The sequence below is a fragment of the Sander vitreus genome, chromosome 6 (assembly GCF_031162955.1).
Source record: "Sander vitreus isolate 19-12246 chromosome 6, sanVit1, whole genome shotgun sequence".
Taxonomy (NCBI): domain Eukaryota; kingdom Metazoa; phylum Chordata; class Actinopteri; order Perciformes; family Percidae; genus Sander; species Sander vitreus.
In genome coordinates, this window is record NC_135860.1 from 8,361,231 (window position 1) to 8,376,938 (window position 15,708).

The 15,708-nt window shown below is 39.2% G+C and overlaps 2 protein-coding genes across 4 annotated transcripts; one reads left to right on the forward strand and one right to left on the reverse strand.

The window, feature by feature from the left end:
* The first annotated feature begins 2,148 nt into the window (after positions 1 to 2,148).
* On the forward strand, positions 2,149 to 7,222 carry LOC144519316 (tyrosine-protein phosphatase non-receptor type substrate 1-like). Its single transcript, XM_078252359.1, has 6 exons — positions 2,149 to 2,309; positions 2,989 to 3,303; positions 4,437 to 4,868; positions 6,124 to 6,210; positions 6,300 to 6,341; positions 6,495 to 7,222. Exons 1-5 carry the CDS (start codon positions 2,255 to 2,257, stop codon positions 6,329 to 6,331), a joined length of 921 nt encoding a protein of 306 aa, XP_078108485.1. The 5' UTR covers positions 2,149 to 2,254; the 3' UTR covers positions 6,332 to 6,341; positions 6,495 to 7,222.
* Positions 7,222 to 10,257, reverse strand: LOC144519313 (free fatty acid receptor 2-like). Of its 3 annotated transcripts, XM_078252354.1 has the most exons (3): positions 10,174 to 10,257; positions 8,570 to 9,514; positions 7,222 to 8,149 (listed from the first exon to the last, which is right to left on the reverse strand). In XM_078252354.1, exons 2-3 carry the CDS (start codon positions 9,267 to 9,269, stop codon positions 8,145 to 8,147), a joined length of 705 nt encoding a protein of 234 aa, XP_078108480.1. In that variant the 5' UTR covers positions 9,270 to 9,514; positions 10,174 to 10,257; the 3' UTR covers positions 7,222 to 8,144. The 3 variants fall into 3 exon arrangements, with proteins under 3 accessions (XP_078108480.1, XP_078108478.1, XP_078108479.1); XM_078252352.1 differs by having other exon boundaries at positions 7,222 to 9,514; XM_078252353.1 differs by having other exon boundaries at positions 7,222 to 9,511; positions 10,174 to 10,247.
* Positions 10,258 to 15,708: the final 5,451 nt, after the last annotated feature.

A 15,708-nucleotide genomic window follows, 5' to 3' on the forward strand; every position in this document is an offset into this window, starting at 1 on the left:
TTTAATTTTGGAGTGTCTTTTTTTTTTTTTTTTTTTTTTTAAATCCATGAAGTGGAGTTAAAAATCATAGCAAGTGGAGGGAGACAAAAAAAAATAAAAATCAGTTTTGTTTTTAACAGAACTTGCTGTGTGTGGTTTGTTGCTGGAAGCGAGGCTCTCTGTTGGCCCCTGTGGTTGGAAAGGAGGTGAGGTCAGGCAAGCTGCTTCTGCTTGCTTTTTGCTTCCTGCTGAGTAAAGAGCTTCTGCTTTTGTTATTTTGCAGGTTTTTTATTAAAATGTCAGAATGTTTGGTTTGATACAACTCTGTCCGAACAAATGGCTCATATCAAATCACTTCAGCCAACAAATGATTTAAATGTTATTAGTGGGTGATAACTTCATGATGAAATCATTACCAATCATTAATATGAAAATAAGTCATTTTTAACTAGTTTGTCAATGTCCAATTTGATGTTGATTTTTTTGCAGGGAGGAAACTCTCTACTTTTCAGTGAGAAACATCTGTGTCTCCTCATCCTCAACACTTCAACACAGCTCCGCATGTTTAGTCATTATTATTTCGGGAGCTAATCTGCTCTAATTCATTGTAATGACAACATTTTAACAGTATTCTGTATTTCTGTTCCTCTACACCAGAGAACACAACGGTCGGGGTTTTAAACACGCCGTTAACGTTGTGAAACAGTCGCAGTTTGGTTAGAAGATCTTGGTTTGGGTTAGGTTTGGGTTAAAACGCAGTGCCGGGATGGGCGCTACGAAGGGCACGGGCACATTGGACCGCTGATGTGGATAAAACACTTAAAAACCTCCTTAAAAAACAAGTTTGGTTATATAAAAGAAACCAAGATATTGAAAGCAGGTTAAAAGAACCACTGGACAGGGTTTGGGTTAGGGTTAGAAAAAGATCGTGGTTTGGGTTACTTATTTTTTTGTCACATTGAAATGGTTAGGGTTTGGGTTAGGGTTAGAAAAAGATCGTGGTTTGGGTTCAAATGAATACATCTGTCACATTGCTTCACTTCTGGCAACGCACATGACACAGAATGTGACGTAGTTCCATTTGTTCCATAAAGTTTAAAAATAAACCTCACTATTTGCTTTCATTCTCAAACGGGACTCAAACCACAGTGTCCTGGGTGAAAGTCCTGTATTTGTTTGACCCATCCACCACCTGAACCTTCCTCTGTGGAATTAGGCACTCTTACTTCGTCACATTACTTCCTGCTTTGCTCCCATCATACTTATATATTCTATACTTATAGGAGCGTTTTTCAGGGAAGAACGGTCTCAAAGAATTGATTGTTTAAGTTGGGTCCCATTTGTCGCTGTTTGTAAAGCCCCTTGACTTACGTTATGCCCCTTTAAGTCATTGCAATTGTAGTGTTTTTACAGAGTGGATCATCTGTAGTTTTCAATTTAGAGTGACACGTTTAGGTAGACTGTTTTTCCCTCAAGTTGAACTCACATTTTAAAACTTGTGTCTTGCTTTGATGATGATGATTACACCTAGCATCACAAGTATTCTCCTCCCCGGAGGACGCAGATCTGGATTCATTATACTGCAGCTCATTAGGCCACTCAGGAAATTCATATTTACAGCTACACAAAAACTCAAAAAGCCCAAATCAAAACAAGAGTTTTGGAATAACATCAACACATTCAGTAATATGCTGCAAATTATCTAAAGTAGAAGAAAGAATTTGTTAGTGCTTGTAAAAATGTCATGGCTCAAAACTCAAAATACAGAGTTGTTTACTTGTATCTACTTGTCTCAAGGTTTCTCTGTGATATGGGTATTTTTAAGCATTTGTTTCTCAAGTAACTGGATGTAAATATAAACCTTCAGTGCCCAAAGGCGTTTTGGAAAAATTCCTCCAGTAAAATCACTTTGAAAATCTCGTTCAAATCTCGTTCAAATCAAATAGTTTTTATGATCTAAAGAGCGTCTGCGCCTCAGAAACAGAAACCTGTAGAATAATGGCAGCAGCATTTGCTTACTGTTGCACTGTGGTTTCTGTCAGCATGCAGAAAGAGTGCCTAATTGTTTGCCTAGACACTGACATTTTTTTTTTTACCCCAACAGTCTCTGAGATTCAGGTTTCTTTTGAAGAATGACCTATTAATGAACCATCACGTGTAACCATAGAGTGCAACAAAACAAGCTGACACATTTTAAAGTGCAGCAAGCTTCAAACTTAAGAGTGCCTAAGAAATTATTTCACCACTTAAGCTTGGAGTGGGGAACAACAGCAGCATGGCAAAATTGCATCACCTGTGTTTGCTTCTTTTGTTGGCAGGCCAAGTACCAGGTCAGTCCGAATACAATCATGTTACAAAATGTGTTGGTCACCCAAAGTTCGATTTCTGTTAAGCTTGTCTTTTTTATTAATTTCTTTGAGTGTTCATTTCCCATGTATTTTCATATGTACATAGGCTATTTGCATGATAAAAAGTATTGAATTAGTGCAAAAAGCATGCTTCTGCTCCTCCTTTAGTGAATGGAAGTAGTCTGGTAGAGAGACGTAATCTGTTTTTGAACCATCGTTTTTCTGTTTGTTCATCTTCTTTGTCATCTGCACCCCAATTGTAGGCGTCTGAGTGTTTTGCTTATCTTATCTACAGTATTTCATCATCACACTTAATAATCACTTCATCACACTTAGCTAGACAGCGGTCGTCACAATCAAACAGACACTCCAAGGCTGTTAAAATCGTTTGTACACCAGAGTGTCTGCATTAGTTTTTGTTTGAAAAAGTTTAAAAAAACAGAATTTGTTTTTAGGTGAAGTTTCTTACATCGGTGGCCATTCAGTAATTGTTTGGTGCGTTGTAAAATTGTACTAGAGTTTTCTGTCTGATCGTCTTTCCCAGCTGTCACCCAGGCATACTAAACACACATTTAAAGTATTTGTAGTTGATCCGCGTGTCTGCTCTGGACTTTTTAAAAGTTCCTTGTATGACATGTTGTGTTAATGGCTCTGTCTTTAGCCCTGACAGCAACCCCAGAGGGACTGAGGGTTAGACAGTACCCTCCCTCTGCCAGTGTGATGCGGGGTGAAACGGCAACCCTATCCTGTCATTTCAAAGTTGAATCCCTCAAGTATGGGGTTCAGTGGTTCAAAATGAAGTCGGAAAAGCAGCTCATCCCAAAGTCGTCCAGGCAGTTCGTCGTAGAGAAGAATCAGACTTCTTCCCTGGTGATCACTGAGGTAGCACCGGAGGATTCTGGGTGGTATTACTGTGAGGTGAACGTCCTGCAGAAAGACCCAGAGTGGGGCAACGGGACCGAGCTGTTCATCTTGGGTGAGAAACAAAATTGCTTGTTTCAAAAATTAATTAAGGATGCCATGCAGGTAATTCTGTCTCATTTGTATATTCTGTGCACCAGAGCCACAGTGTTTAGTTTGAGGCAGCTTGATACAAGCGCCGGGGTGGACCGTACTCACCAAAGCAGGAACGGCCAAGCTCAATATAAAAATTCAAGCCATGTGAAATTCCCTCAGAGTTCCTCTTTTTGCCTGAGCAGTTTCATGACACATCTAGAAATAATCACCCCGGCACCATACGCAGTGCCTTGTATCGATTTTCCTCAGGGAATTGAAACTCACCAGAAAACAAGGCAGGGAGGGATGGCCAAATTATTATGTGGAAATCCTTCATGTGGAAGAAAAGCATCCTTTTGATTTTCTCTGGATGCAATGTTGCCTCCATTAAATAACAGTTTTATTCTTGTTTAATAGTTTTATTCCATTCCATTTTATACCATTTAAAAAAATATATATTTATTTTACCTTAATGGCTTTTTAATTTGTTGTAGGTAAAAAACAATGTAACATTTGCCTATAATGGTAATTATAGATATTTGAAATAGAAGTAGTAGGATTTATCATATAGTGCATGTTTTAATTGTTGTACTGTATGTACTATTTTACATCATTTTCTTTATGGCTCACACAGCTTTACAAATGCATACATACTTTAATTTATGTACCTATACTTTTCATCAACATATTTCCTCTTAATTTGTCCTTGTTTTTAAATAAATGGCTGCATTATGAGTATGACTAATGCCACTACATTTGCTCCTTTCGTATTTACTGTATTTTCACTTGCTGCATATTATTATTTACTGTACTGTATGTACTATTTTACATCCTTTTCTTTATGGCTCACATAGCTTTACAAATGCATATATACTTTAATTTATGTACCTATACTTTTCATCAACATATTTCCTCTTAATTTGTCCTTGTTTTTAAATAAATGGCTGCATTATGAGTATGACTAATGCCACTACATTTGCTCCTTTCGTATTTACTGTATTTTCACTTGCTGCATATTATTATTTACTGTTGCAATGGCCTAATTTTACAGTCGGAATTATCTAATCCCATGTGTTTACTTTGTTTCTTGCCCTTTTTCCACTGCTACTGTAGCACCACCTTCTGCTCCCAAGATTTACCTCCAGATTCCCCCGGACCCACAGACTGGTCAGTGGGCTCTCTTCTGTCTCACCGGGGGATTCCACCCCAGCGAACTCACCCTCACCTGGACCTACCAGAGCGCAGCAGCCAATATCGATCACCTGTCAGTCACCAATTGCACCCTCCCTGCGATCAACCCTCATGGTAACCTTTCAGAACACCCGGCTGACGGAGCCCAGCTGTCCAGAGATTGGTTGGTGAACTCCATGCCTGCGAGCCACCCAAAGTGTTTCCAGGTGATGGACAACAACAGCCAGGAAGTGTTTCTCTTCAGTGTGTTTTTCCTCCCACAGAAGGAGTCCTTGGAAACAGGGATCACCTTCACTTGTGGGGTGCAGGACCACCCTGCCATGACCACCGCTCTGACTGCCTCCTTCACTTGGGGTAAATAAAAAAGAGGAATAGAATATAGAATTTTTCCTTGGAGGCATTAGTTGTGAAGTGCAACATTTTTGACCACTTTAAATTCCCATGTGTTTTCTTTCGATGATATTCTAAATGTTCAGCAATATTGGACTATGTTATGCCCATCAGTTTTAAATATTTAACTTTGTTTGAGAGAAAACATATTTTCCTTTAGATTTAAACTGCTTAATGAATTATCAGGTTTATACAAAGTATAACCTTTAGCTTCAGCCTGCCGAAATATTCCTCCACCTCAAAAGTTGATTGCAATAGTTGATAATTTACACATCCAGCAGTGAAGGAGCACCATCAGCATTCATTTGGAGTTGTGCTTTTGGCCACCTGGTGAATGTAAGCCCAATAATTACTCTCCTTCTAGCTCCGGTTTGGGCTCTACCAACTCCTGAGGGAAATATCTGACTCTCTAACTGCTAAACCCGGGACTAAATGTTCACTAGGTAGTCGCACATTTTGTCTTTTCGCTGTTTGGTGCTGGACACCAGGAAAGCATTAGTTGTGGGCCGGAAAACTGAAAAACAATTAACTGAATAACACTAAAAAAGCTGAAGGAAAGAAAAAAAAGGAAACTGAATATTTTGATAATTCTGTGTGGGTTTATCATTAAAGGTGACTCCCTTCACATTACATTTGTTCATTTGATCCATTATTAATATAATATGTGTATTTTAATGTACACAGGCTTGTACCTTTGACTTTTTATCAAACAACCAAATATTTTCTAATGCAGTTGCTCAACTCTTGTACTGATAGAGATTTTGATGCCTATCCAAGCCTTGGAAGTGCTCCAACTGTAATTCACCTAACCTTGTAGAAAATGAACAGGACTTTTATTTCTGGAAACCTGGACGCCCAAAACACTTCTTTCCACTTTGCTAGTCTATAGGCAACTTACTTCCCAATAACACAGTCTGTACTGACAAAGAGTTCAGGGACAACAGGGCCTCACACACCACAAGTTGCTTTTTCAGAGTTTGCTCTACTTGACTGTTAATGTGGGTCAGAAATCGATCATTCCAAGGCAACAGATTGCCTGCAATACTGCATACTTGAACAAATTAATGATTTTATCAATCAATGTTTAAACACCTCTCCTCCCAGCGAGGAGGCAAATGTCCATCAACCAAAGCCAATTCAACCTTCTTGATTATATTCTGTCGTGCTCAATAACACGATAAGTCAGTGCTAATCAGTGTTGGTTTGCTCTCTTTTCCAGATGCCTACCCTAACGAGCTGATTGCACACTTGAACATTGTCAAGATGTGTTTCCTCTCTGCAATGACCGTGGTCTTTTTATTGGAAGGTAAATGTGAGCAAACATCCTAGCTAGAACCACAGGAAGTTGTTAAAAAAACATTTTTTTTTTTATTTACGTGATCTTGCTCTCAACAGCAGTTAAACATTACTGCGTGCAGGGAGAATGAAGTCTGCCATGTGAGTACAATATTTGCCTCTGCCTTTGGCACACACATACGCACGCATGCATGCAGGGCTGTTTTTGTTATTGCCTTATCCCTGTACTGTAACCTATCACGCATTGTTAGGAAAAAGTCAACACTGACGCAATAACCAATTATTGTCTTCCAGGAAATACAAAATGAAATGGGGAAAAAAAGGACCGCCGGGTGTTCAGTGCGGCTCATCTCAGCAGACCAACCATTGACAAACAACATCACACAAATCAAGTCCAGAGTCCAAAATGAGAATTATATTAATAATATAATATAATATAATATAATCCCCTCTCCCTTCTTATATTTGAAAGTTTCCCCTATTTTCAAACCTCTTGCTGTACATTTTGCTTGGCTATCACATACTGTGTATCCTCTAAACATTGATGCAATGCTGATTTCTCTCTGTACATCAAAGCTGTTTATCTCTGTAACTCTTTATTGCCACAGCGTGCTGACTAGGCTGTTTTTGGATCTGCTCATTGTGCCAGTGGCTGGTAGTTTGCACATCTTAGTCATTTACTGGGGTCTGCGTGTCAGAATGAATACTTCATGCATGATCCACCTGTCAAACAGATGCAGTGATCAACTCAACCTCCGCACAGGCCTAATCCTCACAAAACAGGATTACAGTCGATGCCAGCGCTTGCTTATGTGATAGCATTGTTTACATGTGCAGTGTGTTTGGTGAGATCTTGATTCACGTTTTCATTTTAAATTTAGGCCTGCCCACACTGCCAGGATCACTAAATACTGCCAATAATATTGACCTTTAGATATAGAGAAAGATGATGTATCTACAGTTTAAACAGACTAGTGGTGTTGAAAACAGGCTTTATTGTACTCAATAAACTTGCTGTTGCTCACAATCAAAAAATATTTTTTATTTTAAACTGCTTTAATGAATGTCCTTACAGTATATAGCATATATCAAAAAGGTATATATTGTACACATGACTGATATGGTGATCACATCTACATTTGTGTAATGCATTAGATGTTTACATGCATGTACAGTACATGTTCACATTCATCACTTACCCTTAAAAAACAAATCATTAATATTATTATTATTATTATTATTATTATTATTATTATTACATGATTTGTTAATGGAAACAGGGTATCTGTAGTTTGTCTTTATGATGTTACTTTCATTCTTCCTCTCTCTATATGCTCACATATGAACCACCTAGTATCTGACTGCTGCCTTTACAAAAGAATCTATGAGTCATACATTATGCAAAATATACACGTTTATATGATTTGCGTATGAAAATAGTATTTGTGTTTTATCTATTAATAGTATAAATATAAAATCATGTAAACTAAAATCTGCATGAAAAAGCCATGTGAGGCAAAATACAAAATACACAAATATAACTTTGCACAAAAAGCTGTAAGCTGTATATTAGCTGCATGAATGTGTTTGTAAGGGTGTACAAGGCCCTGTCACTTTCAACATGCTTGAGTCTTCTTTAAGATTCTCTCTGCTTAGAGGTGATGTCCGCAGCTGTTGCTACGATATTCATTTTGATGGTGCAGCACTCCACAACACTGACTGCATTAATGGAGATCTTGTGAAATCCTGCTGTTAACTAAGAAATGTCTTTCATTTTATGACGATTCAAAGTAGCCTGTCTCTGTGCCATTCTCATTATGCTGCATACAAATGGCTGTGACCTGCTCAGACGGACTCAAGGTTTCCTCTCTTGTCTCGTAGAAAGTTCATCAGAGAGTCAAACAGAGACGTGCTGCACTGTATGCAGTATGCCAGGTCATTTGCTCATTCTGTAAACAAATAAACATGCCATTAATTTCCTGCTTCCAGGGATAAAGAAATAACAAATTTAGGAAGGCAGCTGCTCACAGCTTCCTTTCAGTCAGCTTAGATAGCATTGATCTCCTCTTGTTTGTGTTCCTTATCTTTTGCAGTCTTGCTAATCCTACCCCTCAAGGCCCAGAGCATGTGACAGGATATGCACCTGTTTAGGCGACTCTTAACCCCTTCCATCACACTACCCACAGTCTTTCTCACAGCAGAGGAAGAGAGGTAGAAAATAAGAGGGTCGAGACAAGCATTAAAGGTGCTGCACAGCAGGGCTTTGTCTCTCCAGTCGGGACTTTTCCATGTAATAAATCCGACAATGTGCGACATGTTATAGGGGCCAAAACATAAAGCGAACACCAGCAGTGTTCCTAAAGCCATACCAATGGCCCGGAGGCGCCGGCGCCGGTCAATGTGCTGCAGCTTGGACAGAATCCTGATGAAGTTGATGTAGCAGAAACTACTTATCAGGAAAGGGATGCAGAAAAGTACCACGCAGAGCTCCAGACGCACAGGCAGGAGGACCTTAAGCTGAGTCTCTGTGAAATCCGCATAACACACCTCCGTCTTTGCGTCACCAACGGCAGATCTAGCTGAGACGTTGTGGCTTGAGGTGGTATTCGGCGAGTCCTCGGTGCCGATAAAGGGCACGATGAACACAATGCTCAGGTGGATGACGCAGAAAATCCAGAAGAAGATGCTTGCAGCGACAGCATACACAGGTCGCCGCTTCAGGCTGTGCTGGATGGGGAAAGCGACGCCCAAGTAACGCTCTACGCTGACTGCAGTGAGGAAGAAGGTGCTGTTGTAGATGGTCATGTAGAAGATGAAGCCAGACAGCGGACAGAGGGCGTAGGGCAAGTCCCAGCGCATGTTGTTTATCACTTCCTGCATCTTGAAGGGCAGGAAGAGGAGGAAGAGGAGGTCAGATATGGTCAGGTTGAGGAGCAGGATATCAATCGGGGTGGGTTTCTGCCTCACTTTCTTGCAGAAGGTATAGAAGGCGAGGACATTGACTGGGAAGCCCAGCACAAAGGTAATGACGTAGACAGACAGACAAAGTCCAGTATGGCACTCCTGCATGGTGGCCTCGGTGTAAGTCAATCAGTCAGTCAGGGATCAAGATGTGTCACATTATGTCCTTGACTCCAGGGGGAACGAATACACTGTGACACAAGGAGGTTTGATCAGTCAGGCAGCCAGAACCGCAAGAGACAAAGGCTTCTTATTGGGTCAGTGGCCTGGAACAAACCCGGCGAGACAGCGTGGCTTTCCTGTCCTAACCGATAAACCAATGCTCATCGTTTCCTCGAGGGCTTTGAGCTCTGCTGATAAGAGAGAATGGAAAGAGATTAACACACTGCACAGCACAGTTTTTCTACCTATACTGTCCATTTGACACCTGGTTTTAAGACTGCACTGCTTTTATATACATTATATTTTAGCCGACACGCAGAAAGACCAGAGGAAGAAGCCATAGATAAACTCTAAATCCTTTTTTTTTTTTTTTCATATTCCCTTTTAATTTATTTTTATATCCATACTTGAGAGTTTATTGTAGAGCTGAATTATCTCTTAATGAGGAGCCAGTGTTTTGGTCTGGCACATGGGATTGTATACAAACCGTAATGTTGTGTTATTTCTTCCTCTGTGTCGTAAATACAGTACAATGATGCTTTTATCATTACCTTCCAGCCCATTTTCAGTATATGCACAAATACTGGACATGTTGTTAAAATGATGACCCTCATAAACGTAATGACTTAACTACACCGGGGAAATAAGTGTCTCAAAGCTTTAACTGGCACAGCCTTACAACACACTTTTGTCATCAAAAGAATATCTGTATCTAATTCCTGCATCTTATCATAAGGGAAATTAAAAAGATAAAGGCTGAAGGAAAATTTAGAGCATCTAAAGAACAATTTCATTCATTTTAAAGAAAATAACATTTAAGGAACTTGTAATATTAAGAAAAATGTCTTACCCTTTCTGTAATGAGTAAACAGTATGTGACAGAAGCTTAACTTTTATAGTCCATGGTCAAAGGAGGAGAAACTTTTTTTTGTCACTGTTCTAAGAAAAATGTGAAGAAACCAAAGAAGTGCCACCCACTTGCAATTGAAGACTTCCTCCTTGTCTGCGGTGGAGGTCAGTTAACACCACCTCTACAAGCTTCCTATTTCAACATTTTTGAAAAAAAACATGTCAAAAAGACAAGTAATTGTGGCTTACCTTATTCCACTGCGTGTTTCTTGGCACAGCTGCATGTGGTGATTGCTCAACTGTTTTATTTGATCTCCTCTATTCACCAGCCTCCAGCTCCTACCTGCTGTCGACCAACACGTCCACTATTTACATGATAATCTAAACATCCAGCGCAGATAATGGAAATTATTATTAGGGTTAATATACTGCTATTTATCTCCCACGCTCGCCAAACATGGTTTCCGGGGTAACAACTGGCCTTTTTGCAATACAAGTGGCGCAGACGGTCTCTGCAAGCCTGTCTGATCATCGGTTATTAAATCATATTTAGTTATCCATGCCCAGTGCTTCTACATGGACGCCCTTTCATTATAAAAAGGAGAGCAAAGGCATTTGAGACAAAAGCGATGATCTGCTGTCAGAGCAGTGCCTCCCTTCACAACATATGGTGAGGACAGCAGGGCCAGCTATATGGTTAGGCAAACAGTTGTGTGTACAGCCATATACTGCACACAATAATATAAAAAAAATGACTTGTGGTTTATTCAGAGACTGATGAGACTTCTCATTGTGAGATCACTCTGTATGCAGCAGAAAAACACCCAGGGGTGTTGGAGATCAGTGGCCTTTTTGTATTTACCGCCTTTTATCACAACAGCAGGGTCAAGTTTCTATCAAACAGGTGAAACGGGTGAAGGCGCAGATAGACATGGTTAATTTCACAAAGTGAGAGAAACTTGCTTTTGAAGTAATAATGACTCAGAGGTGTAAAAAAAGAGTCCTTTTGATGTTGGTTAATGTATGTATATCCCTCTGAGGCACATTCACTTGAGCTTAGTCCTTAAACATTTGATTCCCATGTGTGAGTTTTGGATATTTTGTTACCGTCTGACATCATCCCTCATGGTATTTGTCCCCTTTACCTTGTCAGTCACTTCCTGCCCCTGCTCTTGATCTTATTCAAAAACATTCTTTCAACTTCTTACATGCCTTTGCACCATAGACAAACGCCCAAAGAAGTACATGTTTGAGGTTCAGGCACTGTGTGCTCGTGTCTGAAATCATCACATTTGTATTCCACACATACATTTAAAACGGTCACATTGTTTTATGCAAGCTGGTGTGTTCCACCGTAAGACCTGGTTTTACAGAGTGACATCAGGGGTTTTCTAAGATGCTGTTTGAGCTCAAACTTCCCTGTAACACTTGACACAGACACAGGACAACCTTCTCAGTAATTAGCCAGAGACAATTCATCCTCCTGGCAAGACACGGAGGAGCAAATCAAAAGAGAAATGTAGACAGGGTCCCATTTTGCACTTTCACATTCCATATTTTACCTATTTGTTATCTTCTAAAATTATATCAGAGGCAGAATATCATTTTTCACAGTCAATTAAAGTTGTCTCCACTGCCAAAGGAAATTTTTATACGATACATAGAGCTGAATATGTAATATAAAGCATGCAAGGTTAGATCATTAAACATTTCCTCATTTAGTTAATAGCTTTAACTGCTGGAATTATTTTCAGTATAATAAGAAGAGGTTGAGCAGAGCCGTAGCCAGGATTTACTGGGGTTCCCCTACCCCCAAATCCAAACCAAATTTAGATTTTTCATATTGTTCAGTGAAAATATAATTGTTCAGCTATATTTTCTGTACATTTTCTTCCCTACATGAAGGTCTAAATGCAGTTTCAAATCCACACTGCTAGAAAAAAAATTGGCAGGGAAATACTGACTACTTTTTCTTTGTAAAATAGTCAAATGTTTATTTATTTAAAACACGTTTTGACGTTTAATTTGGAGGACTTGTTGAGTAATAGTGATGCATACTGTAGACATAGCATTTGCAGTAGCAGTTGTAGGAGCAATAGTAGGGCACTGTGGCAACACACATGGGGAATTCATTTTTCCAGGTGTGTTACATGTGCTTATAAATGCACAAAACAGGCTGAGTAGTGTGAAAACAGGTTGTGAATAAGAGCAGCAGACCCACAACCCTGAGGTAATTTTCAGTTGAGTTTGGGACAAAGGGAATAAAGTCTGACAAAGCTGATGCAACAGGATGATATTTGTGAAAGTGCACACAAAATAGTACAAGAACATCGCTCAGATGCACAGTGTTGAGGTACAGAGAAAATGTGGAAGCAGCAGGATTGGAATCATATCATACATTATAAAAGCGAGGAGTAGAAAGATTTATTGGTGCGCCAATGTATCAGGTCTCAAATATTAGAAACGAAATGCAAATGCAGGTTTCTCGGAGAAAAATCTATAAAAGATGTTTTCTTCTTACATTTTACATTGTTTTCTAAAAGTTTATTGCCCTCACTGATTTTTTTTCCCTCTTAAGTATCCCAGAGGTTAAATAGAGAGGGCGGACAATAAGGCTTAATGGAGCTGCTAACTATAAACTAATTATATTAGTGAATATTTTAAAGGAGTGTTTTAGTGTTTCATGGAGTCTCTGAATGTTCATGGAGGAATTAAATGTGGCCGACACACATTTTATTAATTAATAACAGAATTATAGAAATAATGAATTGAAAAATATAAGAATACACGTTGGTCTTTAGGAACCAGTCCACCATACTGTTGCATGATACCATACCATACTGATGATATTGCACAGAAATTGAACTGGCCGTCACTGTGTCCCTCTGCTTTGTGCTCAATGGGAAAGGCCGCTTTGAAGTTCAATTGACATGGCTGTTATGAACAATGTGTCAGTGTGCTTACATTGTTAAAGAGCATAAACATGGGCAGCGTACACAAGAGCTGCTCTGGCTGTCGTCAACAGCCTTTTAAATAGCAGGTATGAAGAGAAAGAGGAGGTTGGAGATGACCGAGTGGTAGAATAAGTTAATGTGATTGTGTGCTTCCCCTCTTTGATTTCCTGTAAATGGGGTAAATACAAACACACTTATGAGAAAGAGGAAGGAACTAAATATACAACTGATGACATATGCAACTCCACATAAGAAAAGCACAAAACCTTTAATTGTTCTCAACCTCTGCTGCTGTATTAAAGAAACATGTGATCTGTACGTAAGCAAAAAACATTCAACTACTCCACAAGTAAAACTCCTACTTATTATAACATTAGAACAATAACATCTTACTTACGTCAAGAACAGAAGTGTTATCAGTCAAACATGCGTATACACATTCTGCAGAAAATTTGCTCATGTAACTGATCATTATAAATGACATTAAATTAGTAATTGGTAATGCTGATGATCAATGTGTATGCAGCATTTTACTGTTGTAGCTGCCCAAGGTGGAGCTAAATACCTAAAAGGTTATGTTTTCAGTTTGGTTTTATCTTGTTTGGTGGTTTGTTTGTCTGTCAGAAGGATTACAGAAAAACTACTGGCCCAATTTTCATGAAACTTGGCAGAAGGATGTAGCATGGGCTGGGGAAGAACCCATTACATTTTGGAGCAGATCTTAATCACAGTGCAGATACAAAAATCATTTTTCACTTACCGGTACTTTAACACTACGAGATAGGACGTTTGTGCTGCTTTTTTACGTGATGTCGAAATAATCGAAAAAATGATTTCCTGACTGGGAACATTGTGAGATGTTAATGTGAATTAACACATTAACATTAACTTGATGGAGGTCTGCGCTCTTCGAGTGCCCTTCTAGTTTTAATTACTTTACAGTTAGGTAGTTTAGTACAGTGTTTCCCAACCTATTGTTTTTTTTGTGAAATATTAGAGAGTTGGAGTTAAGAGGGTAAATCTCTCTTTTGTGGCATTGCTAACAAATCACAGACTTTTCAAACATGACAAGGGTCCCAACTGATTTTTAATAAGAGGTTAGAAACCAGTGGTGTACTCTTTAACAATGCATGCGCTGTAATTTATAAGATTATCATATGTTTTCTATAAAAAATTTTAATCAGTATAAATACAAAGTACGCAAGGTCTATTGAGATCCGCAGGATGACGCAAAACGCGTCCCTGAGGTTCGCTGCGCTGCTCCTCCGTGCATTGGCGCCACAGAGGAAAGCCAAACACCATTCATCTAAACACACTGCCCTCTCAAAGATGACACAGATTAAAATCGGCAAATCATCCCTTTCCACCACTGGTTATACAGAATATTTAACTTGTTGTCTTACCATTGCATTGCATTGATCAGAGGTCTAATGGGCTGCATTTATTACAGTATGTTGTTAACAATCAACTGTCACAAGTCACACTATTTTTTTTTTTATTTAGTTGAACACTTTAGAAACAGCAAGGCTTGCTAGCTCATACAGCTAATTTGTCCAATTTCACAGTTTATATAAGCAGCATATTGCAGTGACAGACTCAACTGCTTCTTATCAGCAAATTTGTTTTGGTCCACATCAGAAAAGACAAACCATTATCTCACAAAAGGACTGTGCACACAGCCACAACAGGCCAGATGCAAAACATATAAAATGATTTCCACCGAAATCTGCTTCCTCAGGGACCTCATTGCATTTAAAATAAAAAGTTAATTGTGTTACATCAAGTAGATATCTCAACAATGAAGAGATTGTGGTTCTGTGCTTCACGGACTTGAGTGTCCCAGAAGCCTCCTCACTAATCCCTCTTTTAATACCCAGAGCATGAACCTATAAGCTTCCTTATATTTGTAGCGGAGGAGAAAAAATAACAATATAACTCTCCCATCCTGACAGAAGAGTTCAGTGGCTGCTAAGCTACCATATTGCCATTTGAAGAGTGACTTTGCTTCCGATATAGCTGGACTCATTTTGTTCCCAGTGACACATTCATAAAATAAAGCTTGCTATGTTGAAAGGATAATCTTGCACATTTGGCTGGCAACCTTATCAAGTCTGACCTGAGTCCAAAAAACAACTGTTCGGACGGAAATCTGTAAGGAAAAACAGACGACAGTGTAAAAGCCATTGAGGCAAAATAGATTTCCAGCGCCTGGCTGTCCGCCCATGCCAACTAATCAGTTTTATAATGATCACATCAATTCCTTTTATGGAAAAATACCAAAAGGAAACTATCGTGTAGTCTCATTTCAAAGTGCTGTGCAGTCTACTCTCATTGCCAACATGTGCAATTAATATTTCAGCCAACAGCATGTGGTGATACTCTGTATATGATTGGCGTAAGTCTTGTAAACATGGAAACCAAGATTAGTTTTCAGTGTAACTTTGCTCAAGCTTATGATCAATGTGCGGATTTTTCAAACTTCTCCCCACTACTGGGACCGAGGCCAAGTCACACACCTGTATAATGAATCCAGGTTGTGGGCGTTTATTGAGTCATCTGGTGTTGCTGGGAACTCACAACAT

Coding starts and splice junctions, on each gene's coding strand:
- LOC144519316 (XM_078252359.1), top strand. CDS start 2,255: ATGGCAAAATTGCATCACCTGTGTTTGCTTCTTTTGTTGGCAGGCCAA. Junction 3,304..4,436: donor GACCGAGCTGTTCATCTTGG/GTGAGAAACAAA, acceptor CTGCTACTGTAG/CACCACCTTCTGCTCCCAAG. Junction 6,211..6,299: donor CGTGGTCTTTTTATTGGAAG/GTAAATGTGAGC, acceptor TGCTCTCAACAG/CAGTTAAACATTACTGCGTG.
- LOC144519313 (XM_078252352.1), bottom strand. CDS start 9,269: ATGCAGGAGTGCCATACTGGACTTTGTCTGTCTGTCTACGTCATTACC.